This window comes from Rhinichthys klamathensis, unplaced genomic scaffold (assembly GCF_029890125.1).
Source record: "Rhinichthys klamathensis goyatoka isolate OS25496 unplaced genomic scaffold, OSU_Roscu_1.1 h1tg000354l_1, whole genome shotgun sequence".
Classification (NCBI taxonomy): domain Eukaryota; kingdom Metazoa; phylum Chordata; class Actinopteri; order Cypriniformes; family Leuciscidae; genus Rhinichthys; species Rhinichthys klamathensis.
The window spans coordinates 1,114,151-1,141,637 of record NW_026606864.1 but is presented as its reverse complement, the minus strand read 5'-3'; the positions used below and the strand labels follow the sequence as shown (position 1 = coordinate 1,141,637).

Here is a 27,487-nt window from a genome sequence, read left to right as displayed (position 1 = left end):
GGAGAAATATATTTCTGATTCTCTTGCAGCCAAACTCATCCGCCCTTCCTCTTCTCCTGCAGGGGCGGGATTCTTCTTTGTGGGTAAGAAAGACGGTTCCCTGCGACCTTGTATTGATTATCGAGGACTGAACAGCATCACGGTAAAGAATACTTATCCTTTACCGTTGATGTCTTCATCTTTCGAGAGACTGCAGGGCGCTTCCTTATTTACAAAGTTGGATATTTGTAACGCCTATCATTTGGTCCGCATCAGGAAGGGGGATGAGTGGAAAACCGCCTTTAACACCCCCAGGGGGCACTTTGAATACTTGGTTATGCCTTTGGTCTTTCCAACTCCCCTGCGGTTTTCCAGGCACTCGTCAAGACGTGTTGAGAGTCATGGTCGATCAGTTCATATGTTTACCTGGATGACATATTGATTTTTTTTCTTCGTCTCTCCAGTAACACGTTCAGCACGTCAGACGAGTACTTCAGAGACTGTTGGAGAATGGGCTTTATGTCAAGGCAGAGAAATGCGTTTTTCATGCACAGTCTGTCCCCTTTTTAGGATACATCATGTCGTCTGAGGGGGTGCGCATGGATCCCGACAAGATTCAGGCAGTGGTGGATTGGCCAACTCCAGATTCCCACAAGGCCCTGCAGAGGTTTCTGGGCTTTGTCAATTTTTACCGGCATTTTATTCGCAACTATAGCCAACTAGCCGCGCCTCTGACTGCCTTGACCTCCACCATGACGACGTTCAGGTGGTCTAGTGCAGCTGAGACTGCATTCTCCAAGCTCAAGGACTGCTTTCTTTCAGCCCCCATTCTTGTCGCCCCTGATCCCTCTCGTCAGATTGTGGTGGAGGTCGACGCGTCAGAAGTGGGGGTAGGTGCGGTTTTCTCCCAGCGCTCCTCCGTGGACGACAAGGTTCATCCGTGCGCTTATTTTTCTCATCGTTTGTCACCTGCCGAACGTAACTACGACATTGGTAATAGAGAATTTGTTGGCAGTCAAGTTAGCCTTGGAGGAGTGGCGTCATTGGTTGGAGGGCTCGGGGGTACCTTTCATTGTTTGGACTGACCACAAGAACCTTTAAAACATTAGATCCGCTAAACGACTTAACTCTAGGCAGGCTCGGTGGGCACTTTTTTTCGGGCGATTCGATTTTTCCATTTCCTACCGTCCAGGTTCCAAGAACATCAAACCTGACGCATTGTCCCGCACTTTTGACCAATCTGAACGCCCGGTTTCTCCCGAGTCCATTGTTCCACAGAGTTGTGTGGTTTCAATGCTGACCTGGGAGATTAAGTCGAAGGTCAGCACGGCCTTCCATGCGGTAGTGCGTCCGCCCAGATGCCCACCAGGCCGGTTGTTCGTGCCAGAGAGATTGCGGTCCAACGTTATCCGGTAGGGTCATTGTTCCAAGGTGGCTATATGTAGTGCTGTGTTTGTCATGTTCAGTGTCAGATCGTTGTTGCTGGTTCTCTGTCTGTGTTCTGTGTAGTTTTCCGCCTTGGTACTTCGGTCTCAAGGATATTCCTGCGTCTCTGTACCAGTGCGTTTTGGGTTCTGCCTGCTGAGGGTTTCTCTGATCTCTTCAGTCATCCTCGTTCTCCAGGACCGTGTTCAGCCCACTGCTGTCACCCTGCGCTGCCAAGGACCTACTGCCGACCAGAGACTTCACCAGCCTTTCTGTCCTATTTATCTTGCTGTTTATAAATAAACCTTACCTTTATTCACATTTTGGATCCTGTGATTCGTGACCTGACATACACACAACCAAGTCAAGTCTGAGGTTCACTTCAAGTCGAAGTCAAGTTACAATACCAAACAGAAAAAAAGTAGAGTTCATATTGCCCTCAACCTTATTTATTTTTTCTCTCAAAAATGATTACCTTTCTTATACATTTTTAATGGAATATCACCGGCAGACATTAACTTTCCCATTTAGAGCCAATATTTGACCCCTTAAATTGATATCCAGGGGCAGTTTTTTCTAACGATGTTCTAACTGTAAGAGAGAGACCAGCAAAAACACTGGCATTCACTGGCATAACTTAAAGAGGTTGGCAATGAAATAAAAGCTTTTACTGACGTGCCATACTTTCTCCACTGATGACTGTCTAAGTTGAGCAGCATTTGTCCTGAAAACTCTTAACCAATATTGCCAAACAATCGAGCTTTTGTAAGTCTACTGATATCTCTTCTTCATGACCTGATAGAAACATCAGTCCCAATACAAACAGACACACATGAACCCAACACACCGAATACAGGGACAAATGTAAATGTGTGTGAATACCATAGGGTAAAAACATGAGGAGCTCTGACGTCACTAGTTCAGAGAGAGATTCAGAGATAGTAAAACTAACTTGATCAACAACTAAACGGACGCCTGAATCGATCAACCTCTTTAAACAACAGAATATTTACTGATCCGTTCAAAGAGTGTTGGACACATCTGATAATTACAGGTAAGAGATAGAAATATAAGAGAGATTGTGCTGAACAGGTTTAATTGAAGTGATCTGGTTTAGTAGGTTTATGTCAAACATTAGTTGAACAGAATCAGGGTCCGTTTGCATAAACTGCTAAGACTAGTCTTACAAGTTAATCAAATGTTTTTCTAAAGTCCATAAAGTCAGTTACATGAAAACGTAGGTTGGTCTAATTTGATACAGAAAAGTAAGACCGAGAACCCCTAAATAACTGCGGTTTCTTAAGTCTTAACAATAACATAATAGTTGATTATGCAACTGACCCGAGGGTTTAATTATGTCAAATACTCACTCAACTCCTGCAGTTGTTTACTGCACTGAAATGGTCAGAATTGTATTTAAATATGTCATGTGATTGGTTGTGAAGCAAAGTTTGGGCTTTCTTTAATTTTGTCACACGACATAAAGACTAAAGGAACAGGAAGTATATGACCCTTACACAGACACTGACAGAAAAACCTGCTGAACTTGTTACACAGTTTGGTGCACAAATGTGTCAAACACCTTATGAAGAGTGAAGAAAGTATGACTGAATGCAGACACGCTATACAAGTTGAAATGATACTTACATCAGTTTACTGTGTGGGAAGACATTTTGTCAGAAAATATTTTAAAAGAAGTTTAATATAAACAGAAAATGTTCGCACTCACTGTTTTGAAAGGAACTTTTCACCTACAAAAAAGTTTACTGCGCTGAAATGGTATCATAATTGTATTAAAACTATTTAATTTGAAATACACTGCAGCTAAAATATCACATTTACTTAAATCAAAATTAAATGTCTCTTGGCCATACAAAATATATGTTAATTTTGGGGGAAAGGTTATCTGTACTTGTCCCTTAATGCAAACATTATTTCCTATTTAAGATTAGTCTTTTGTTGTTTTCTTTTGCCTTGAAAAGTCATAAAGAGGTGAAAACAATGGCAGAATCCTTCCCACCATCAACAAAAAAACGAGAAAGTAAAGGAAGTATGGGTGATCCTCCATGTGAGTCAATAACCCACTTAAATATATCTTATATTTTATCTTGAAAATAGCCACTCATTGTTTAGAATTAAGCTCTGCACATTCTCTCAACAAGATGACAAGATGACTTTACACTTGTGCAGGTGATTTATCTTCATCATTTCTCTCTCCAGCGATGTCTTCCTCCAGCGGTCCGCTGATTGAGGAGCTTCAGTGCTCTATATGTCTGGACGTGTTCACTGATCCAGTCACCACTCCATGTGGACACAACTTCTGCAAGACCTGTCTGAATAAGTGCTGGGACAACAGCCGGACCTGCAACTGTCCATATTGTAAAGAAACATTCAAGCACAGACCTGTTCTCAAGATTAACACCACACTCCGAGAGATCGCAGATCACTATAAAAAGAAAAGTCCTGAGAAAAAACCTGAAGTTCTGAAAAAAGCTGAAGTTCTGTGTGACGTCTGTGAGGAAAGAAAGCAGAAAGCCCTGAAGTCGTGTCTGGTGTGTCAGAGCTCTTACTGTGAAACTCACCTGGAGACTCATCTGAGAGTGGCAGGTTTAAAGAAACACAAACTGATCAATCCTGTGAGTAATCTGGAGGACTATATATGTCAGAAACATGAGAGACCTCTGGAGCTGTTCTGTAGAGATGATCAGACGTGTGTGTGTCCGATGTGTGACGTGACAGACCACAAGAACCACAACACTGTTCCTATAGAAGAGGAGAGTGAAGAGAAGAAGGTAGAAGTTCCTGACAAACTGATTTTAAATGGCTCTTATCATGAGGAATCACATGTTCTTTTATATAAATGAATCAATTATGAAAACATATTGTGTGTTGTTCTCTGTCTATAGACTCAACTGATGAAGACCCAGAAAGACACACAGCAGAAGATCCAGGACAGAATCAAGAAGATTCAAGATGTCAAACACTCAGCAGAAGTCAGAAAAGTGAGTTTAAATTTCACTACAAAACGAAGGTTCGGGAGGAGCCTAAACATTCGGTCCTGTCAATGTTACTCTGCATTCAGTCCTTCTCCTCTTCCTCCTGGTCTAAATATCGACACGTCTGTGATTCCCTGATCACTTAGTAAAGTAATAACAAATCTCTCCTCAACAAGACACATGATTTGAGGAATCATTCAGTGCAAACGCTGCAGAATGAGGGATTTTGAAAACCGCCTAAAAACACTGAAGTATGAGAAATAATAACAGTGATTCTTCTCTTAACAAACACCACTAATAATGTGTTGATTGTCCTGGTTGATCAGAGAAACACAGAGAAGGAGAAAGCAGCCCGTGTGGAGCTCTTCACTGATCTCATCCGCTCCATTAAGAGATGTCAGACTGAACAGCTGGAGATGATGGAGGAGCAGCAGAAAGCAGCAGAGAAACAGGAGGAAGAGCTCATTGTAGAGCTGGAGCAGGAGATCACTGAGCTAAAGATGAGAAACACTGAGCTGGAGCAGCTCTCACACACTGAAGATCACCTCCACCTCCTACAGGTCAGTCAACATCTCTCTGATCAATGATAATGCAGTGTATGACACCAGAACACTCCCCATGCTGAAGGGTTTCTCCTCTCTCCTGCTGTAGATTTACTCGTCCCTGTGCAGCTCTAGAAACACCAGGAACTGGTCTGAGATCAGTGTGAAGACTGATGAGAGTCAGGAGACTCTGAGGAGAGCTCTGACTAAACTGCAGGACTCTCTACAGGAGAAACTCACACACACTGGTACAGCAATATCAAACACACCGTACAGATAGACATATTTATCTTCTTTTTATCAGGGCTGAAAACTCAGACATTCAGAGTGAGACTCACACAATTGACACTGTTCTCAAGCATTCACTCACACATCCATATTCACACACAGTGAAAAAACATTGCGGAGCAAAGAGGACACGGACAGACAAGAAAGAGCAGGTTACTTTTATATATGAAACAAAGTCTTAGCTTTCAAATATTGTAAGTTTTTGTCACGATACGATTTACAAAAGGTGGAGAAGAGGACTCAAGTGCAGTAAAAGGATATTTATTAACAAATGAAAACAAAAACACAAAGCAAAAACCCACAAGGGGGAAAACATAATCAATAAAACAGAACTGAACTAGAATGACAAACACTGACCAAGAACACGAAGACCATGACAAGGAACAGGGGTAACATAAGACAACAGCAAACAAGAAGAGACTTAAATAGGGAACAAATCAAGAGTGAACAGGTGGAAGAACTCAAACACTAATCAGGTAACGAGGGGGAGGGATCAAACAATGACGAGAGCACATGGGCACGTTCAAGATCACAACGGTGCGCAACGTTTTGCTACGGTTTCCGGGTTGAACGTCATGTTTCCTGGAAACGGCGTGCACCGGTGTGCAACGGGGTTTGAGATGCGTTTTCTCTTGTTTGGTGGGCGTGTCCACTGCAGTCCAATCAGCAGCAACATGTGTATAAAGCACACGGTATTAAAGAGAACTCGCACAATGGAAGTTATTTACAAATGTGTTCGATACGCAACAACTGAGGATATAAGAAAACACGTTTGTCGTAAGTATTATTGTAAAAATATAGGATATCAACATAATGATGTAGTTATATTTTTAGCTTCATTGCAAGTGTGTGACATTTGGTAGGCTATAGAAATAAACAATGCATGTAAAGTGCTTTTCCTAAAAATGAGAAAGAAAATACAGGGTATTAATAAAACAGTATGAACAACAAATAAAGTTAGTGTGTGAGGCTAAATAGATGTGTTTTAGTCTTTATTAGGTAAGATGTGCTTCCATTTCAGTTTCCACAAATCCCTTCACTCGATTGGGATGTTCTCTTGTGTTCTGGGCGGCAAGTGCAGTAACTGTAACATAGGGCATATTTTGTAGTATTAAACATATTTATACCGACTTCATCAGGCTCCGAAAATTCTTCACAAAGAACACAAAAAGCCTTCTCAGCTGCCGTAGTTGCAACTCTTGCGTCATCACAACAGTGCGTTCAACGCATCACCGTTTCTGTTTAAAAAACGTTCTGCAACGTTTTGTCGGCGCTGAACGCAGCCCACATGGCTCAACATAACAAACACCCATGTGCAACACAAGACCGGACAGACATGTGACAGTTTTATTAAGAAATTCAAACAATTTATACCGTTATGGCGTGAAATCAATTTAGCAGAGAATAACTTTAAATGTTTCACCAAAACCACAAAAGCAGAAAATCAAATGAATAGACATCATGTGTTTAAGAGGCAGATTTGATCTTCATGAGAAGAGGATGTGTGTGAAATATCAGGCCTGAATCTCTAACAGCAACACACACACACATTGATCAGATAAAACATGATGTTGTTCACAATTCTTTAAATATAACCTTAAATCTTGTCTATAATTGCACACATAAACATGTGAAAGATCTGCTGATGTGTTATTCTCATTAGTCTCTGCAGAACTGAAGAGGAGACAGCAGTATGCAGGTACAGTGTGTGTCTGACCTACACTAGATTACATTCAGATACTCACAGCTTCATCACTGACACACAGTATGATTACACACTCATTACATATTACAGACATCATCACTAAAAGTCTGTATTAAGTTGTGATTCATATTGTCTGTTTTCTCAGTGGATGTGACTCTGGATCCTGATACAGCTCATCCTAATCTCATCCTGTCTGATGATAGAAAACAAGTGAGAGATGGAGACATTACACAGAAACTCCCAGACAATCCACAGAGATTTGATACATCTGCATGTGTCCTGGGAAAGGAGAGATTCTCCTCAGGGAGATTTTATTTTGAGGTGCAGGTGAAGGGAAAGACTAAATGGGATTTAGGAGTGGCCAGAGAATCCATTAACAGGAAGGGAAAGATCACACTGAGTCCCAGTAATGGACACTGGACTGTGTGGCTGAGGAATGGGAATGAATATAAAGCCTGTGCTGATCCTCGTGTCTCTCTGTGTGTGAGAGTGAAGCCGCAGCGGGTCGGTGTGTTTGTGGATTATGAGGAGGGTCTGGTCTCCTTTTATGATGTGGAGTCCAGCTCTCTTCTCTACTCTTTCACTAATCAGTCTTTCACTGGGAAACTCTATCCATATTTTAGCCCATGCCCTAATGATGGAGGTAAAAACTCAACTCCACTGATCATCACACCTGTCAAACACAAGCAATGAATTTACTCCCCAATATGAAATAGATGAAAATAATAATCTTTATAACTAAATTCAAAAATCTAAATCCAATTTTTTTTCAATTTTAAAAATCTATAAGCTATAATTATATTGTAATATAAAACATAATGCTTGTTCAATAAATGATAGTTTCATGAATATTTGTTTCATAATTTAATGTTATTTTTTATTTCTCCCATCACCACTTGTCAAAGTGGTGATGGGAGAAACTGCCTGTAAAATCTTAACATAAAAACCAAATTATAGTAACCTTGATCAATTATTGTATCAAGGCTGTTTCTAACATCTCAAAACAAAATGTTCTGTGATATTACAGTGGTACATCAGATGGTAATACCTTGATATGATAGAACTGTATGATTATTCATATAGCATTGCATGTACATGGTATTTCAAGTTAAAAAGACATGGTATGGTTATGTCAAAAAATAAACAAACATGGTATTACCGTGGAACTCAAATATGAACAACATGGCAAAACCAGGGTAATATTTTAAATAGTTTAAGCCAAGTTAAGTTCTATAGACACATTTTAACACATCAGTTTCATTTGCATGCTTTATAAAATGATACAGTTGGCATATCTTTAAATAAAATAACTGTTAATGTTGCTGATATTAAGTAGAGACAAATCTGAAACCTTATAAAAAACCTTTTTAAATGAATATTTTTCTTTGTCTGTGATGATTCTTTTAAAGAGTCATTTCTGTGTCTGTTTCTGTGTAACTGATAACAGTCATTGTGAGAGGATGGCGTCCTCTGCTGGACACTCTGCCCAGCCAGAGGGAGAATACAGGAGAGAGTGTCACATGTAGGAGAAACCAGGACTTGTCAGAAAGAGCTGCAACTCTTCATGTTTGCTTCATGTTTGAGAGTCTCCCTGACCAGTTCCCATGTGAAAAAAACCTGCATGTTCATATACAGCAACCATATATCTTCCTTACTGAAATCAGCCAGAATTACCTTCTGTGTTTCATGTAAGCCCAATACACGTCCTATACAAAATCAGACTTATGATTATGGCCAATTTCATACTAAATAGCACACAAACAACTTGTAGGGGATTTTTGCGTCATTTATGAATACTGTAAAAAGTCTTATAGTTTACATGACAAAAGTATTGGTGTATATGGTATTAGTAGAAAATAGCTGATATTCATATAAAAAATCATTTAAAGTTCTTATATTGAATCATATGCTAGTCAAATTAAAGTCATAAAGGATTTATACACTTTTTGTGTCATTTGTTTATATGTGTTTCATCCAGATTTCATGTTTTGATGACCAACATCACGGATATGCTTTGGTAAATGTGTAAATTGTACAGTGCAGAAGCTGGTTCGAGGATGGACTGTCAACATATCACTGACCTTTATGAGGACTGTTCATTTTCCTTCAGGATTTGAAAGAGCATGTTGACAGCAATGACATTGTGAGACCGTCTATTTACATTAATTGTGAACTGTCTGGGCCTGTTGTTTGTGAACAAATCATAACATATTATTGCAAATGAACAAAGTTGAGTCAAATATGTTTCTAGTGATTAAAATGTTGAAAATTGGCTGGAATATATTTTTGTATATGTGATATGAACTCTTGTGGTGATATGCATAAGAATCACTTCGACATTTAGGACAGTTTTATGTTTGTAGGTTAAGAATAGAACTGTTGTATACCAAACTTAGTACTGTGAGAAAGTTTAGAGAAATTGTCACAAATGAAAATGAAATCTGCAGGATTAAAAAATGAAAACTATTGATATGTGAAATATGCAACTGTATCTTGTAGAATACACTCTACATACTTTTGTTATTAAAATGTGTGCTTGTGTGTGTAGTTTAAATGTTGTGTTTCATCTAAGGTTGATTATCCAGTATATGACCATGGTTGACTACAGGCGTAGGGCTCCACTTAGCCTTATACTGAGTGCTAAACTGCACTGTGTTTTTACACGTCTGAAGAGATATGCTGGACATTCATATTAAATAAGCATTATTTTCCTGTTTTTACATCATGAAAATCTACATGGCTTTAGTTGTACCGGTATGTAGGACATATTGACATATATGATTACAAATACATTAATATTATGCAATTTATATAAGTGGTTTTTGCAGCATATATGTCCCTTACAATATTCTGTTGGAAAATATAAGAATCACAGGTGTTTTTAGCAAACCTTTTCCATATAGGTTTTCTCTTTGCCTTCTCATACATTATTGAGGGATGCCCATATAATGGTACATTCACTTTTTCAAGTTGATTGTACTGAAATGTGTGTTGGCAGTGTCTGTACACAACCATCATATAATGATAAAAATCCATCCAGTGGTTTTGTTTTAATCTCCTTATATGTTTTCCCCTGCCTCAAATTGAGCCGTTCGTTTTAGTGACGTCAATAAAACGGACGCCCCTCCTACGATTGTTGAGTGACAGCAGCGCTTCAACACAGACCCGCCCTCGCTCGTGAGCGAGATGTCAACATAGTCCGCCATTGTTGATGCGCTCGAGCAGAATGGCGTCTAAGCGATTGTGGTGTTCTGTTCGTGGGTGTAATAATGAACACAGCAGTCATTTTAATGTTCCTAAATCCGAACCGCTGAAGACGCAGTGGCTGAGTTTTATTTTTGAAGGGAATATTCCCAACGATGAACGTAAATTCCTTTTTGTTTGCGCGAATCATTTCTCACCAGACTGCTTCATAAACGAGGGTCAGTGTAAATCTGGTTTTGCTAAGAAGCTGCTCCTGAAAAAGGAATCTGTACCAACTATTCCTGTTCCTGCTGCACCTCTAGAAAAGGTGAGTGTAACGTTTTATTAACCTTTAAATATTAATCTTTGAAAAACGCTTGCACGCTTCACGATGAATGTGGCTAATGTTTACACTCAGGGTACATTTAATACGGCATGTTTTCGATGAAACGTTAGACGTTCTCAATATAATTCATAATCCCACGTTTATAATGAACAACGCGTTATGGTTATTGTGTTATTACAATCTGTGTACGCAGGTGCTACAGTTAACGTGGTAACACTAAGTTACACCTGGTTTACTTGTATGTTACTGATTAAGTATACTGCATGAAGATGAATGGGAAGACAATACCGGCAAAATACTGTTTACATCTTGCAAATGCATATGATTCAAGACTATTAATACTCTAATTGATGTTTTACAATATTACGCCAGAATAAGTTATGTTATCTGATCACTTATTTTTGCTTTTGTATAGGCAAGCACATCTGAAGTATTGGACATGGTGCAACATGTGGCCAGCCAAAATAAACTGTGCACAGTTGGCACCCAGCTCTCAATGAAAACATTACGTCCGCAGACTCCGCACTACAAAAGCACAGGTTTGCTGAACCAGATCATATATAGTTTTAAGTCATATAATATTTTTTTTGGTATTGTACTAATATTAATTGATTTTTTATTTATTTAATATTTGTCCACAGTATTAAAATGTCAAATATTATGTAACAGGCACACAGACAACTATGTTATACCCAGATATTGGTGTTGGCCAGTCAATACCACTGCTATCATCAACACCAATAAAGAGGCCCAATAAGAGACCTCGCTTGCAGCTAGAGGAGGAAGAGGAGGACCCTTCTGGAGCCAGCTCAAGTTTTAATGTGGAAGAGCCTATGGATACCACATATGATCCAGCTGACTCTGTCACAACCTTGAATGAGCCAACAAATGTGACGTAAGTGACAAGACTATTTTTTTGTTAAATGTTGCAATCAGTTCAATTATATTAATTTTTATTGTATTTTATGTGGAATTTGGAAATTATTTAAGTAACTCTTTATTGTTCTAATAGATTTCAGTCTTCAAAACCAGTTCACAAGACAACGACTTACATTGTTTATGAAGACTGCCTGCTGCAGCTGTTTGAGCAGTGCCCTGTGTGTCAACGTGTTGCCAATGTACAGAGAAAAGTATTTGGCACATTCCTCTCTGTGGAACAACGCTGCCCACACTGTGACTTCTTCAGAAAATGGAATAGCCAACCAATTCTAGAGAGCACTCCTGCAGGGAACCTCCAGCTTTCTGTTGCAGTGTATGCCAATGGTGCCTCTTTCTTCAAAGTTAAAAAGGTATACTAAGGAGGATTTTACTGTCCAGCCTATAATTTACTAATGCAAATAATATCACAAAGATCAACCTTGAATAAAAATACATTAACATACTGTCCATGAAGTCATACTAAGTGAAGGAATCTTCTTTTCTGACCTTAGATTTTCCAGGCAATGAATCTGAAAATGATCCACTACACCACCTTTCGAATTCATGCCCGGAGGTACATAGAGCCTGCAATAGTACACAGCTGGAAGACAGCACAGGATGGCATGTTGCAGCGGCTCAGACAGCAGCAGAACATTGTCCTGGGCGGAGACATGAGGGCAGATTCACCAGGTAGGCCTACTAAATGCTGAACAACTGTGTCAATTACATATTACTGTGAAAGCAAAACATACAGAGTAATAATAATAAATAATAAATACCAAATGTAAACTTGTAAACTTTAATTTTCTACTTGAAGGTCATTCAGCCAAGTTTGGAAGTTACTCAGTGATGGACTTAAGGACCAGCACTATTATTGATGTGCAACTAGTTCAAGTGAGTCTAACATTGCAGATATATGCAAGATGTAATGCATATGCAATGTAATAAAGTAAATCTACAGGAAAAAAAGGAACAAGGATTTTTTAATGTGTTGATTCACTAACATAACAGGCACTGACAATTGCCATCTATGCCCTTTATTTTGTAAACAGAGTAATGAAGTTGGAGGGAGCAACAACATGGAGAAAGAGGGTCTGATTAGGAGCCTTGATCTCTTGAGGGCACACAATGTGACTTTTGACAGCATTGTTACAGACCGGCACCCTCAAATACAAAAATACCTGCGGGAGGCCAACATCACACAGTATTATGATGTATGGCACATTGAAAAAGGTATTAGCTCCTGTCTGAGTATTTGTTGTTTATGTGCCTATAATGACTGTAATAGTCTCACAGACTGGTTATATTTTAAACCAATCAGTAAAATAGTATTACAAAACATTGATACAAAACCATACCTTTGACCAGAACTTACTTTTTATTATATTGTGTTCACTAAACACATTGTATCTTTATGCATGACTGAATTAAAGTTTGTTTGTTTATATTATTAGGAGTATCAAAGAAACTGCTGAAGATTGCTCAGAACAAAGACAGTCAAATACTGCAGAAGTGGTATCGCAGTATAAAAAACCACATATATTGGACAGCGGCTTCTTCTTCATCAGGGCCAGAGCGAGTGGCAAAGTGGACATCAATTCTAAATCATATCCAAGACATGCACACACATGATGATCCCATTTACCCACAGTGTTTGCATCCGCAACGCAATACAACGAACAAGAGCAAGTGGCTGAGAGCAGGTGTGTTACCCTATTAGCAGTGTTAATATAACTCATGTGTCTATGTGCATACGACAGACATGTGTATGTATATATATATATATATATTTAAACATTCTAAATGTATGTACGTTTATTTTTTATTGTTTTTAAATCTAAAGTTTAATAAGTTCAACTTTCCCACCAGGAACAACTGCTTTCACTCGATTAGAGAAGATCCTCAGAAACAAGAGGATTCTGAAGGATGTTGAAAAACTGAGCCCTCACCATCAGACCTCATCCCTGGAGGCGTTCCACAGCGTAATTCTGCGCTTTGCGCCAAAGAACGTTGTCTTTTCTTTCCTGGGAATGTTATGCAGGTAACTCAATATAATTGGGAAAGGAGTGTATACACATTTCCAAATACGCAAGTGTGCCCTAAGTACTGTTTAACCATTATTTCTTCTCCATAGACTATACCTTGCAGCCCTACATTTTAATGAGAATGCTGGGCGTCCCCAAGCCACGACAGCAGCTGGACAGCCACTATTTAAGGTGGTTTTCCCAAAATACAAGAAAGGACAATGCTCTGCAAAGCCAGTGAAAGTAGAACCAACCTTCCGTGAGTGTTACAACTTTTATTTAAATGCAAAATAGTCGTATGTACAGACATAATATCAGAAGCTGAACATAAGTTTTGTATAATTTTTTATTTTAATTTTAAAAACAAGACATCTTATAGACAGTATTATATACAAAACCATGTAGCCACGAGCAACACAACTTCAGACTAAACTGAAAATATCAACAATTACATTTTTTTTTTAACAGAGTATGTGGACAACTTGATGCAACTTATTTTTGAGAACGTTGCTGTGGACCCAACTCCTTATTTGGACGATATCCTGTCGATCTCCATACCTGAGCATCTCACGTCCCAGTTTGACAAACCAGACAAACAGGAAGTGATAGACAGCTACGTGTCTAGGTTTAATCAAGGGCAGGTCTGAACCCTACATATTGTCCTTGAGCATTAGGGAACTCTGCCCTTATTCGACGCACTACACAGGAGGGCAGCACAACCCTGATTCTCGAGCCCAGAATGCCCCAACACCAGCTGACGAAACTTCGGTAGGCCAAAAACCTGTAACGGCTGAGAAAAGTAAAACATTTTTACGTATAATTTGTCAATATTTCATTTATTTATTGCTGTTTGTTTTTTGACAATTGTTTTTGCTGTTACTGCATTTTTTTACATAACATCTTTGGAATACAGTATAACCGTATTTCTGTCAATAAATGTTAGTCAAAACAGTTTTGTGTCTATTCATTACTTGATATTTCATGCTGAATGGTATGTTTTGTGGTTATTAAAAACTACACTACAGTTGATCAGTTATCCATAGTGAACTTTATGCTTTGCACCGCAGTCGCTTACGTCACAATACAAAATTATGACTGAAATGAATCAAAACACAACTTACCCTGCCATTCCCCTTAAACCTAAAGGCCCATAGTCTGCTCGGTAGATGTTTAATGCATTCTGAAGCGAGAACAGATTTAAACACACGGGTTCCAGGCCTGGATGATCAACCATACATTGAGGTGGTTTTTCCAGCTGCTGTAATCTTCTTAAAACCTACAAATTATGAATATGGTAACTGCGCTGAGATTTTTACAAGATGATTGCATAATAGAAATACAATTTAGGAAAAGTACTGTACCCGTGGTATCTCCCTGCAGCATATATTCTCAGCCTCTGTAGGCATTTGCCCACAAAATGTAGTTACAATCCTATAGATGTACTTGAATGTTTTCTTAAAACATAAAACATTTTCGTACTGCAATGTATGTTGTTCATTGCAGTACAAAAATGTTTTATGAATAAAAAATTCTTAGGTGTCCTTGAACTACTGCTAGAATCATTCCTGCCATGACCTCATGTCAGTGTTTCAGCCCCGACAGTTGTACCTAACACTGAGATAACGTTACGCATCACAAACAAGCCTACATTTACCAAAAAATGTTTTCTTCAACATCAATCTGTCAACGAACTAACCTATAACGTTACATCAGTAAACACATAGCGTTCGTATCTCACTAACGTTACTCTAGCCTGCCAGTGCATACAAAGATAGATCAAAGTGACATTACGTTAACCAACCATTCAGAAACGTCCTGTTCGAGCCTTAATTGTCGAACTTCTTCGGGGCCTTCATCTTGTTCCGGGTCCGACTCCGGTTCAAATTGGTATGGTTGTAACACTGATGTGTCCTGAGAGAATCCCGCTGCCATTCTTCCTAAAAATATACTCTCAACTGTTGTCAAGGCAACACTCCACGTGTGTTGTGTAAAAAACGCCCCAAAGAACAGAGGGGCGGAGTCAGCAAAGCTCATTATCATTTAAAGGCATATGCACTGAAACGGCGTGCTGAAAACAGAGCTGTTTTTGACCAGGTAAAATTAGTGTTTTCCTAAAATACTAATGATAATTTTTAATAGAAGTATATTACAAAGTTTAGACCATAAAGATTCATATTAAATTGTACAAAAATGGCGTTATATGACCCCTTTAAAATAGGCGCGCAGAGCCGCGCACATTCTCATTGGACAGTTTACTGGAAGACAGACTGATTAACCAATCATGCTCAAAGTAAAACGGAGAAACAACCAATGACAATAGCAATAGTTTGCGCGAGTTGCAGTCTGTATTTTTATTTAATTAATTGGTCAAATGACATGACAGTGTATGAATATGTAATAATGCAATGTGCACTGTTAGCCAAGCAGACAAAATTGGCAAGCATACAATATTGTAAATTCACACAAAATCAGAAAAAGCAAAAGGTTTCTGCAGCACTGCTCTGTTGAGGGTGAAACTATTATTGATAATGATAATACTTATATTTTAACATATACATTGAAGAACTGTTATGAAAATCAGAAAAATCATTAAATGCTAATGAATTATCATAATAATATGTTAAAAGGCAGATATTTATGTATGTTGTTGAAAACATTACGTTGTTTCAACGTACAGATCTTGTAAAAAATTAAACGTTGATTTAGAAAGTGTTTTTGTTAACCTTTTTCAACCATTTAGCATTAAACGTTGTTTCAACGACTGGCATTATTTCAATCATATTTCAACGTTGAAGGTCGGTCATGTGCCGGCTGGATATATTAATCTACCTTTAGTGAAAGCTGAATGCCGATATCGTGGAAATGTTCCATACTTTATCCAGGCTCTCTACTGCTTCGCGCGAAGTTATGACGTATCCCCCTCCCAAAGTCAAACAATATCATTGGTCGAGATTGCCTCTGGCGTATGATTCGTCCAATGATTGTACAACATTCAATTATTTGAATCTGCGCGCACTTTCTTGATATCTAAAGCACAGAGACTAGAAAAACAATTAGGATGTTTGTTTACACGTTGTGTAATGTTTCAACCATTTTAATGTCTTCAATTCCTTCACCCCCAGTTTACCAAAGCTCAAGTTTATGCTACAAGAGCCTTGGTTGAACTCGAGCCCCAGAATAAATTCCTTGTCTTTCACACATTGCTCTAGCCTAGAAATCTAGACGCACCCTAGCGGCAGCAAAAATAATTTCGCTGCCAGTGTGGTCTAGCAACTCTCCATAGACGTTTTAGCTGGAAAAACCAAAAACTGGTCAGGCCAATCACATCGTGTATAGAGTTGGTGGGCGGGCTTAACACAATGACGGCAGAGTTGCGACGGTCAGAGCAAGCTCGGACATATTCGGTTTGAAGTCATTCATCCTCGGATGCGGCGCCGCGCGCGCTGTTACAAAAAAGCTGTGGCGAAACGATCAACTTGTCATTTTTGCCGCACTCGTGCGGACGCGTCGAGTATAAAGGCTTTATTTACTCCGTGTCAGCGCGCGCTCTGATCGGTAAAGGACCTCCGAATCATCTCCAGCACTCCGAAGCACCACTACTCCGCCTCCGTTTCCCTCGTAAGCTGATATTAGTATTTAAACATTCTCTATGATATTATTATTTTAATGACAAAAAATGTTTTAATGACTCTTTCTCTCACACACACACACACACACACACATACTGTCTCTTTCTCTCTCACACATAGGCTAGTTATAAACTCTTTAGACTTTTAATGATTAGTGTTTTATTTTTAAAGTTTGTGGGTCGTGTAAAAAAACAAAAAACATCCCTTATTTTGGGGATGGATTCCTGGAAATCTCCCTTATTTTCAATGTTCAATGTTGACAGGCGGACTGGATACGGTAAAAGTTTAATATATCAACTTGCTCCGCTGACTACGTCCCCTTCTTCGTTGCTCTGATTGGTTGTAGCGCTATCCAATTGCGTGCTGAGAGAATTTGAAAGACAACCGTTTATCCCGCCCATCAGATTGAGCCCTGTCAATGATGAGTTCCCAGACCTAACATCTTGATGTAGGTCTGGCATGCCAGGCTAACATTGCTCACCTATTGTAAATTAAAAATATATAGCACCCCATTGTAAAGCTTTATTCATAGTGTGGGGGTTTGTTCCCATCAACCGCGAAAATTGTGGAGTGGCCTAATGATTTCACTGCAGGGAGGGCCTTGAATTTTGTTGAATATAGATTGACTTTGTGTCTTAATGCTTCAACGTTTTTAAAGTGGATTTACAGCCTTTACTTTTAAATTGAATCACATATTTTCTTCTCAAATAAGCATATGAGATACGTGTCAATATAGTATATGGTCAGAAAATCACTGTCAGGGCAGCATTTCAAACAGACAAAAAGGACAATGTCACCCTTAAAAGCCAAAAGAGGACATATCAGCACACAAGATTCAAGAGTCCTTTCACACCAACAGGCAGACAGGCGGTTAGTGTCCAGCATTTTTGAGCCTTTGTCTTTGAGCCTGGTCAACTTTGCTGCAACTGTCCCAAAGCATGATGATCCGAGACTTGAGGCTGCAGCACCAGACAGCAGCAGCTACAGTGCACGGGGTGGGGTCTGAAAATGTTGCCACTCAATTTTTTCTCTGCCACTTATGAAATTGTACAGAACACTTCAGAATTGTAAACACTGAGTCAGTGCTACCTGACAGTAGAAACACTGGATATGGATGCATAAACAATCAATGACTATTCTTGATTTAATTTTATATTAAACTTAAGCTCAATTATTTCATGTACAATAACTGCATATTTAGTTACACTGTGCAACAATATCTCCTACTGTATTCATCCATCTTTCAAGGCAATATTTTTAGATCTGTTTCTGTAGTATAACACACAGTAATTATTATGTTCAATTTTTATTTACAGCATATCTGCATGAAAGGTATAGCCTACATAGCTGTTTTTTTATTTTTATTTTATGTATATATTTTTTATCTATCACTCTTGTATCTGCACTTGTTGAATCTTAAGCTGATGTGGCCAGCAAAGTTTACCTTTGCTTCTGAAAAATATCTGCATTGGTGGCAGGGGACATGGAAGTTTTACATTTACCCTGTATTTGATAGGTGTGAGGTGCTAACCTTACCTAACCCTATACATTAATGGTGAAGTAATGTAGATATTTTGGATAGTTGCTTTTATTTACTATAAAACAATGTTTATATAAAGTGAACTCCTTGAATTAAAAGTATGTAGATATATTGGATAGTTGCGTTTAATTACTATAAAAGTAAGTTTATTCAAAGTAAACCTATACATTAATGTGAAAAGTACGTGTTTTACATCTAAAAATCTGTACTTTGACGGGGAGTTCTTGTGGATGTAATTGATAATGTTATGAATTTACCAAAGAATACTGTGTAAAAACAGAAGACTTCTTTAATTGTATAATTGTAAGGTATTCCTGCAATAATTTCCAGTTTATATGCAGATTTATTCATTTGTTTAATGTTCTACAGACATTTTTTTAATGAGATTTTCTTTTCATTCTACAGCAGTGGAACTGTAAAAATACAGAAAATATTTACAGTAAATATCTGTATTTTAAAAAACAGAATTATTCCGTAGAATAACTTAAGGTTTTTTACTGTAATTTGACGGTAAGTGTTTGGCAACTTTGCTGCCAGACTTTTTACCGTTTTTTTACGATTGTTTTTGTACATGTATTTACCTTAAATTTAAGGTTTCACAGTAAAAAAACACATAGTTGTCTTAATTTTAAATAAGCGATTTTTTTTGTCTTTTTACATAGAATTTAATGTAATTTAACATTCAAGCCAATTAAACAAAAGAATAATCCTGTAAAAAAAACTATAATTTCTCCTTATATGAATTTACAGATTATTACTTTTATTTTATGGTTAATGTTTTTAATAAAAGTTTTTTTCTGTATTTTAATGACATTTACACGTAATGTTAAAAAAAACAGAAAAGATCTGTAAAATAATACAGTATATTTCTGTGAAAAAACTTTTTTTTTTACAGTGCATGTTTCTTACACAAGGAGGTTCTAGTATTTACAAAACTGATTTGTAAAAGTATTGTCCCCAGGGAAACTCTGCATTCACTCGTTCACCCATAAATCTTTTGCTCTCTCGTAAAAATATTGCGTTCACATGAGAAACATTTGCGTTCTCTTTCATAGGTTCGCTCAACTTAGCTTAGACGCAGTGGGAATGCCCTCTGGGTGTGCCGATTGCCTGAAGCCCACATAGAATCACGCCAATTCATTGGCTGATGGCGCGGGCGCCGCCTCAACGCTCTTGCCTCATCATATTATATTAGCGTGCACGCCATCTGCTCCTCAGATGTCTCTGCCTTCATGAAGCAGCCATTTTAGCCCTTCGTTTACGTTTTTTCTGGCCCAAATATTTGGATTCTAGCATCAGCATTTTTCATCTGCACTTCAGCAACCGTGAATAGTGGAACTATTGCCTGCCGCCATGCACTCGCTTTATTGCGAGTGAAGACCCTCACAGTAAGTGTGTTAAATGTTTGGGTTTTTCGCATGCGTGCGAGGCTGTTTTAGGTATGTCAAAATGTACATTTTGTGACAATATACTTCTCAAAACCCTACCACTCTTGGCTCGTGGTTTTTGAGAAAGTGTCATCCGCCCCCCCCTCGTCGCACTCCCTACGAGACCGCCGAGGCCTCGCGGGGATCTGCAAGCTGGGGTTCGGATGTAGAGCTCGAGGGTATGGAGTATTTGCAGACGGGCCTCACCCTTTCTCTCCCTCCCTCTCCCGAGAACGTCTTACCAGTCGAGTTTACACATGATTATTTATGCCCTAGCCCAGAATCGCATGAGGGGTTTTCTTCCGGGCTGGAGGATGTGATTTACACTGCAGCGTCCGACTCTGAGGACTACGGGCCTCAGGCCCGGCTGCAGGATGAAATGACTGAGGGGGCATGTGAAATTGTTAAGGGGGCTTAACTTTATACCATCAATGAACAATACACACTGAGAACTCGCTTTGGAACGACAGATTTTTTAATGCAGCGCTAACCGCGTAACAAAATATAAGCCACACTCTTAAAAATAAAGGTTCCAAAATAGGGGTCATAGAACCCTTTTGGTTCCCAAAAAAACTTTTAGTGAATCGTTCTAAAAAGAACAATTTTTTTAGATGATTTGGCCGCTCATTCCACCTAGTGTCAGTTCAGAAATCCAAAAGTCAATTATTAACTTTGAGAAAGGTTTGTGTAAGATAAATAATAATTCTGTTAAATTTAATGTAATGGTTCTTTATCTGCATCATTGACTCCATAAAGAACCATTTTGTTCCACAAAAGTTTATTTATAGTGGAAAAAGGTTCTTTAGATTATTAATATTTTCAAAAAAAAAATCTTTTTAGAACAATTCACTAAAAGTTTTTTTGGGAACCAAAAGGGTTCTTCTATGACCCCTATTTTGGAACCTTTATTTTTAAGAGTGCAGCGTCATTTATTATGCATATTTAACCCTTTCACGCTTAAGTTTAAAATATTCTAACTGACTCCCCAGAGTGAGTTTTTTCAAGGCGACCGTTATTTTAGAACGTTCCCCCTTAATGTTTCCATGGCGACGTGTCATATTTGTCACGTGACACACACTGTATGACAGATGTATCGCTTTTATTTCCTTTTTTATTCAAAATATTCACAAAATTGCTGACCAAGTTATCAACTATCTGATATTCCGATTCTCAAAAATATATAAGTGAATGTGTTTGGTCGTTTAAAAACCTTTATAAATAATCTTGATCTTGATCTGTTACGTGAGATGTGCGCATTGCGCAATATGTTTCTTTGCGCCGCAGTTCCAGTCAGTCATCAGTTTCTCCCGAAATACATGTTAGAAAAGTGGCCGGTGAACTGTGAGAAGAATAGAGTAAACTTTATAGTTACTTCCACAATGTTTGTCTGATATGAATAACACACGTCGGCGAATTATATTTGAATAGATTGTTATGCTGCTTCCACAGACATCAGTCTGTATTTTACAAACTGCAAATGTATTGTTTACTAGTGCTTATATGTATTTAAATGTCTGAAACTTAAAATAAACATTATGAGGTTGAAAACACTGGATAGTTGTGATGACAGCGCTGAGCGCGTCCGTCTCTGGGTCAGCGCCAACCAACGCGCGAACGCACAGTTTGAATCTAGCAGTTATCCGACGTCACTGAACATTCTAAATCCCATGTGAGACCATACTCTCAGGGGCACAGAAATAAAAATTCCATATGGGACCGTACCACTCTAAAGGTATTTAATAATTTGTAACCATGAATACAAGAATGAAACTGAGGGGGCACAAATCAGATCTGAGGGGGCAATGCCCCCTTTTGCCCCCTCGTGGCGCCGGGCCTGACGGGCCTGCTTTAGTTGATGGCGTTCCCCGCCTAGTGGCCAGGAAGCGCGGCCTACACGGCGCTTATTGAGGTGTTTTCGCGCGCTACAGAGAAGTTTGCTATTGACTGGCCCGGTGAGCCCCGCACGTGAGTTACATTCGTCTAAACTAGATGAAAGATTTTTAAGTGGCCCTAATTCTAGGCTGGAGTGGCGAAATCTGCCCTTCTTCAGTGATCTGCATCATGAGATCTCCAGATCCTGGAAGCAGCCTTTTTCTGCCCGTTTGACAAATGCGGCAGCCGCTGACTTCATCAACCTCGTTGGTTCTGTGGAGCAGGGATATCCCAGTGGTCGAGGACACGCTGGCTACTCGCCTTTCTAAGTCGCAGGCTCCATCGTGGAAATCTCGCCCCCTCCTTCCCTTTAAACCATGCAGGACTACTTCCGCCCTTATTGGAAAGTCCTACATGGCAACTGGTCAGGCAGGCATGGCCCTTCACACTATTGCTGTCCTCCAAGCCTACCAATCGGATGTCCTAAAGGAGACGGACGAGGGCACTGGCCTAACGCCGGAAGCTGTCAAGGAGCTTCGTAAGGCCACGGATCTGGCCTTAAGAGCCACCAAACATTTTTCTTAGGGGTTCGCCTAGATTCCGTTCTGATGCAGGCCCCTTTGGCTCCTGCCTGATCTCAGGTCTCAAGACATGTTTGGCCCGCTTCAGGCTTGGCCATCATGTTTCTGTGGGCACTTACTGAATGCTTCTGGGTCTCATGGCCGCATCCTCCCCTGTACTACCTCTAGGGTTAATCCACATGAGACCTTTTCTGTGATGGATGAAGCTCTCAGGGGCCTGGTCGACAGGACGGCTCTTCGCCTGTTGAAGGTGTCGCACAGTTGCTCCTGTGCCCTTTCAGTCTGGCGGGACCCCCTTGTTGTTTCAGCAAGGGGGTCAGCATGGGCGCTGTTTACCGTCGCCAAATGATTACGACGGATGCCTCTCTGACCGGCTGGGGCACGGTTTTCGAGGGCAGGCCAGCATGCAGAGTCTGGACTGGGGAGACTCTCTCTTGGCACATAAACAGCTTGGAGCTGAGAGCTGTTTCCCTGGCCCTTCTACACTTTCTCCCTTTTCTGGAAGGGCACCATGTCATTGTCAGAACAGACAATATGACGGTAGTGTCCCATGTAAACCGGCAGGGGGGCTCACGGTCGAGCACCCTATAGACAGGCATGTGCGCCACCTCCTCCGGTGGGCTCAGGACAAGTTCCTTTCACTGAGGTCTTTCCATGTCCCCGGGATCTCGAACCTCGCAGCTGATTTTCTGTCGAGACAGAAGCTCAGGTCGGGAGAGTGGATGCTGAACTGTCAAACAGTAGCCCTGATTTGGGACGTGTTCGGAACGGCGGAAGTGGACCTCTTTGCATCACAGGAGTCGTCCCAATGCTCACTTTGGTTCTCCCTGAGCCCCCCAGCACCGTTGGGAATAGATGCATTCGCCCACCCATGGCCGATGCAGTACCTATATGCATTCCCACCTGTCAAATTGATCCAGGCGGTTCTGTCCAGGGTGAGGGAGAGCGGAACCCGTCTCCTACTCGTAGCTCCATTCTGGCCGTCCCAGCCGTGGTTCTCGGAGCTGGTTCCTCTTGGAAAATCCCGATTCACGATTTTATCCCGATTCTTTTTCATGTTGGTTTTACTATTTTGCAAGTGACTGAGCATTACAGCTAAACTAATGTCCCTATTTTAAAAACAAAGCCTTGGGTAACAAAATCTAAAATAAAAAAGAATGGCAGACATTTAGGCCAAAGTGGCGAAGATAAAAACCTTTGTCATTATTTTCTTTGTTATTAAAAATTAAGAACAAAGATACACAATACAGGCTAGGCTACAATATAGGCTACATAACTTAATATACAATTGAAATGAACAGTGCTTTATTTTTTCAGCTACAGTAGGTGTATTTAACAGTAGCATTGAAGAAAGAAATTAAATGAACAAATATGAAAATAAAACACAACATAGACTTCACTGTATAAATTATACATTGATTCTTATTAATACTATACTATAAAGTACTCAGTCAAGAGCAGTGAGTGATTTCCTCTTTGTGTTTTGTTGTTTTATTAACATTAAAGGGATAGTTATCCCAAAAATTAAAATGGTCATCATTTACTTTCTCAAGTTGTTTTAAACCAGAATAAGTTTATTTCTTCTGTTGAAAATAAAAGTTATTTGGAAGAATGTGGGTAACCAAACAGTTGATGTACCCCAGTGACTTCCATAGTATATATATTTTTTTCCTATGGAAGTCAATGGGGACCAGCAACTGTTTGGTTAGCCACATTCATCAAAATATCTTCTTTTGTGTTGAGCACAAGAAAGAAATTAATACAGGTTTGGAACAACATTGGAGTGAGTAAATAATGACAGAATTTTTATTTTTTATATCTCTTTAAGAACAAGCGGCAGCATGAGGCTATTAGGCTACTGTCTCTTTAAGACCTGCACGCGCCGCGTCTAATATACACGCATTTGACACGCTAATATACAAGCAGATTTTCTCAAAAATTTTCTCTGTTTGTTTCATTTTATACATAACCAACTTTGTTTATGTAAACCTTGTGTGTATTTTACAATATTAGCGCAATAAGACTCGAAAGATAACTTGGTCCAGTAACCAGGCACTGTTAGACAGGCTTAGTGCATGTGTGCTTCGGGTGTATGCCCTCAGAAAAGCGCACGTTAGAACCGCGCATCAGCAGCACGTGAGTGACTAGTTTAACCGACAAGGCTTTAAAGCACATGCAAATAATGAACTTTTGTTAACATTTGATGTTAATATAGGCCTACGTCGCGTTGTATCCTACAGTATGTTGAGACGGTGGCGCCAGAACTGCAACTGATAGAATGCACGGTACTACAATATTTCTTCAAAAGCAGATCGTTGAGACATTTTAATCGTCCACAATATCGCACACCCCTATGGCCCATCAGAGGCCACTAGCTTTGAGCTTTGGTCTTCCCGCTGACGTCCAGGAGACCATTGCGAATGCGAGAGCCCTTTCCATGAGAAGGCTGTATTCCTCCAAGTGGAGGGTTTTTGAGTCATGGTGTTCGACACACGCTGTGGATGCAGTCAGCTGCCCGGTGGGTCCAGTGCTGGAGTTTCTACAGGAGAAATTTGCTTCTGGAGCGGCCGCTTCTAATCTGAGAGTATACGTTGCTGCTATTGCAGCTCATAGAGAGTCGGATGAGATCCCCCTGGGTAAACTAAGGCTAGTCTCAGCTTTTATGCGCGGGGTTAGGGGCCTGAAACCAGCACGCTCCCCTGGAGTTCCCTCTTGGGACCTGTCAGTCGTCCTGGAGGGCTTAACGGAGGCTCCCTTTGAGCCCTTGGAGTCCGCTCCGGAGCGGGTTCTGACTCTCAAGGTTACTCTTTTATTAGCTTTGACTTCTTTGAAGCGGGTTGGGGATTTGCAAGCTTTTTCTGTTAGCGAGACATGTTTGGACTTCGCTCCTGGTCTGGTCAAGGTGACTTTGAGACCAAGGCCAGGATATGTGCCCAAAGTCATTGTCCACATTGTTTCGCTCTCAGGTTGTCAACCTTCACTCTTTCCCATCCTCCTCCTTTTTGTTTCTGAGGAAGACGGGAAGCTTAATTTGCTCTGCCCTGTCCGAGCGTTGAAGTTCTATGTAGATCGCTCTAGCGGTTGGAGAATATCTAGTCAGCTCAGCTCGCGGGCTTGCCGCATCAAAGCAGAGAATTTCCCACTGGGTTACTGAGGCCATTTCACTGGCATATGAGGTGCGCGGTCTGCCTTCACCTCTTAGCATCAGGGCACATTCCACCAGAAGTGTGGCTTCCTCTCAAGCGCTTTTTAGAGGGGCCCTCCTGGAAGTCGGGAGGTTAGTCCTCTCCGCACGCTTTTGTCAGATTCTATAGTTTGGATCTCGACATGGCTCCAGGTTCCCATGTTTTATCTGCTTGAACCAGTCGTGGAAGTTATCTGGTCGTTGTACTAGTTACGGCAGCGCTTAGCTTGGTGAGTTTGGTATTTCGTTCCCAATGCGTCTAAGCTACGCAACGTTGAGTGAACCTATGAAAGAGAACGTCTCTGGTTACTGGTGTAACCTATGTTCTCTGAATAGGGAACGAGACGCTGCGTTCACTGCCAAACTCCTCGCGCTGCCGACAAGCTTCCTTTTTCGGCAGAGAAATCTGAGGAGCAGATGGCGCGAACGCTAATATAATATGGCGACATAAGAGCGTTGAGGCGGCGCCCGCGCCATCAGCCAATGGATTGGCGTGATTCTAAATGGGCTTCAGACAATCAGGACATCCAGAGGGTCGTTCCCACTGCGTCTAAGCTTTGCAGCGTTGAGTGAACCTATGAAAGAGAACATAGGTTACACCAGTAACCAGAGACGTTTTCTCTTAAAGGGGTCATATAATGCCATTTTTGTACAAGCTAATATGATTCTTTAGGGTCTAAATTAAAACTTTGTAATATACTTTAATTAAAAATTCTCATTAGTATTGTAAGAAAACACTTATTTTACCTGGTCAAAAACAGCTCTGTTTTCAGCACGCCGTTTCAGTGCATATGACTTTAAATGATAATGAGCTTTGCTCACCCCGCCTCTCTGTTCTGTGCTTACACCGTTTGTAACACAATAACACAATAACCATAACGCGTGTTCAGTATAAACGTGGGATTATGAATTATATTGAGAACGTCGTACATAGAAAACATGCCGAAATGTACCCTGAGTGTAAACCTTAGCCGCATTCATTGTGAAGTGTGCAGCTAGCGATTTGCAAAGATATAAATATTAATATAAAGTTTAATAAAACGTTACACTCACTTCCGTTCTTCTGGAGATTCAGCAGGAACACGAATATCTGGTATCGATCCTTTATTCATGGCAGCTTCTTCCTTTATTCGAGCAGCTTCTTAGCAAATCCAGCTTTATACTGACCCTCGTTTATAAAGCAGTCTGGTGAGAAATGATTCGCGCAAACATGAGAGCATTGACGTTGCTCGTGGGGAATATTCCCTTCGAAAACAAACTCAGCCACTGCGTCTTCAGCGGTTCGGATTTAGGAACATTAAAATGACTGCTGTGTTCGTTATTACACCCAAGAACAGAACACCACAATCGCTTAGACGCCATTCTGCTCATAGTCAGTGCTCCAGCATATCAACAATGACCGCGCCGGTCCGCGCGGACTATGATTGACAGCTCTCACGAGCGAGGGCGGGTCTGTGTTGAAACACTCCTGTCAATCAACAATCGTGGGAGGGGCGTCCGTTTTATTGACGTCACAAAAACGAACGGCTCAATTTGAGGCAGGGGAAAACATATAAGGAGATTAAAACAAAAACACTGGATGGATTTTTATCATTATATGATGGTTGTGTACAGGCACTGCCAACACACATTTCAGTACAATCAACTTGTAAAAGTGCATGTACCATTATATGACCCTGTAGGACCGTCTAATTCGATCCAAGGGCGGCATTCAAATTAGCGGTGAAGGTCTCAACGCGCGTTCCGTCTCTTCCAATGGCAGAGGGATTTATAATTAAATGCAATACTTTTTATCTTATGTATTAACTCGTTTCATCTGACTCCATAGAATGAAAGTGTTTTAATGAT

At 40.1% G+C, this 27,487-nt stretch overlaps 2 protein-coding genes across 3 annotated transcripts in view; both read left to right on the top strand.

Moving 5' to 3' along the window:
* Positions 1 to 3,405: 3,405 nt before the first annotated feature.
* LOC130069022 (E3 ubiquitin-protein ligase TRIM39-like) lies at positions 3,406 to 7,680 on the top strand. Of its 2 annotated transcripts, none has more exons than XM_056232710.1 (7): positions 3,406 to 3,472; positions 3,625 to 4,196; positions 4,311 to 4,406; positions 4,727 to 4,960; positions 5,052 to 5,190; positions 6,903 to 6,929; positions 7,081 to 7,680. In XM_056232710.1, exons 1-7 carry the CDS (start codon positions 3,406 to 3,408, stop codon positions 7,626 to 7,628), a joined length of 1,683 nt encoding a protein of 560 aa, XP_056088685.1. In that variant the 3' UTR covers positions 7,629 to 7,680. The 2 variants fall into 2 exon arrangements, with proteins under 2 accessions (XP_056088685.1, XP_056088684.1); XM_056232709.1 differs by having other exon boundaries at positions 6,894 to 6,929.
* Positions 3,442 to 27,487, top strand: part of LOC130069021 (E3 ubiquitin-protein ligase TRIM39-like) — a 47,505-nt gene continuing 23,459 nt past the window's right edge. The window contains exon 1 of the mRNA XM_056232706.1: positions 3,442 to 3,472. Within this exon, the coding sequence (XP_056088681.1) occupies positions 3,457 to 3,472 (16 nt within the window). The 5' untranslated portion in view covers positions 3,442 to 3,456. The remainder of the gene's footprint in view (positions 3,473 to 27,487) is intronic.

Bases quoted from the DNA above. Each gene is read 5' to 3' on its own strand.
- LOC130069022 (XM_056232709.1), top strand. From the start codon at position 3,406: ATGGCAGAATCCTTCCCACCATCAACAAAAAAACGAGAAAGTAAAGGA. The intron at 3,473-3,624 runs GTGAGTCAATAA...TTCTCTCTCCAG, and splicing joins AAGTATGGGTGATCCTCCAT to CGATGTCTTCCTCCAGCGGT. The intron at 5,191-6,893 runs GTACAGCAATAT...TATTCTCATTAG, and splicing joins GGAGAAACTCACACACACTG to TCTCTGCAGAACTGAAGAGG.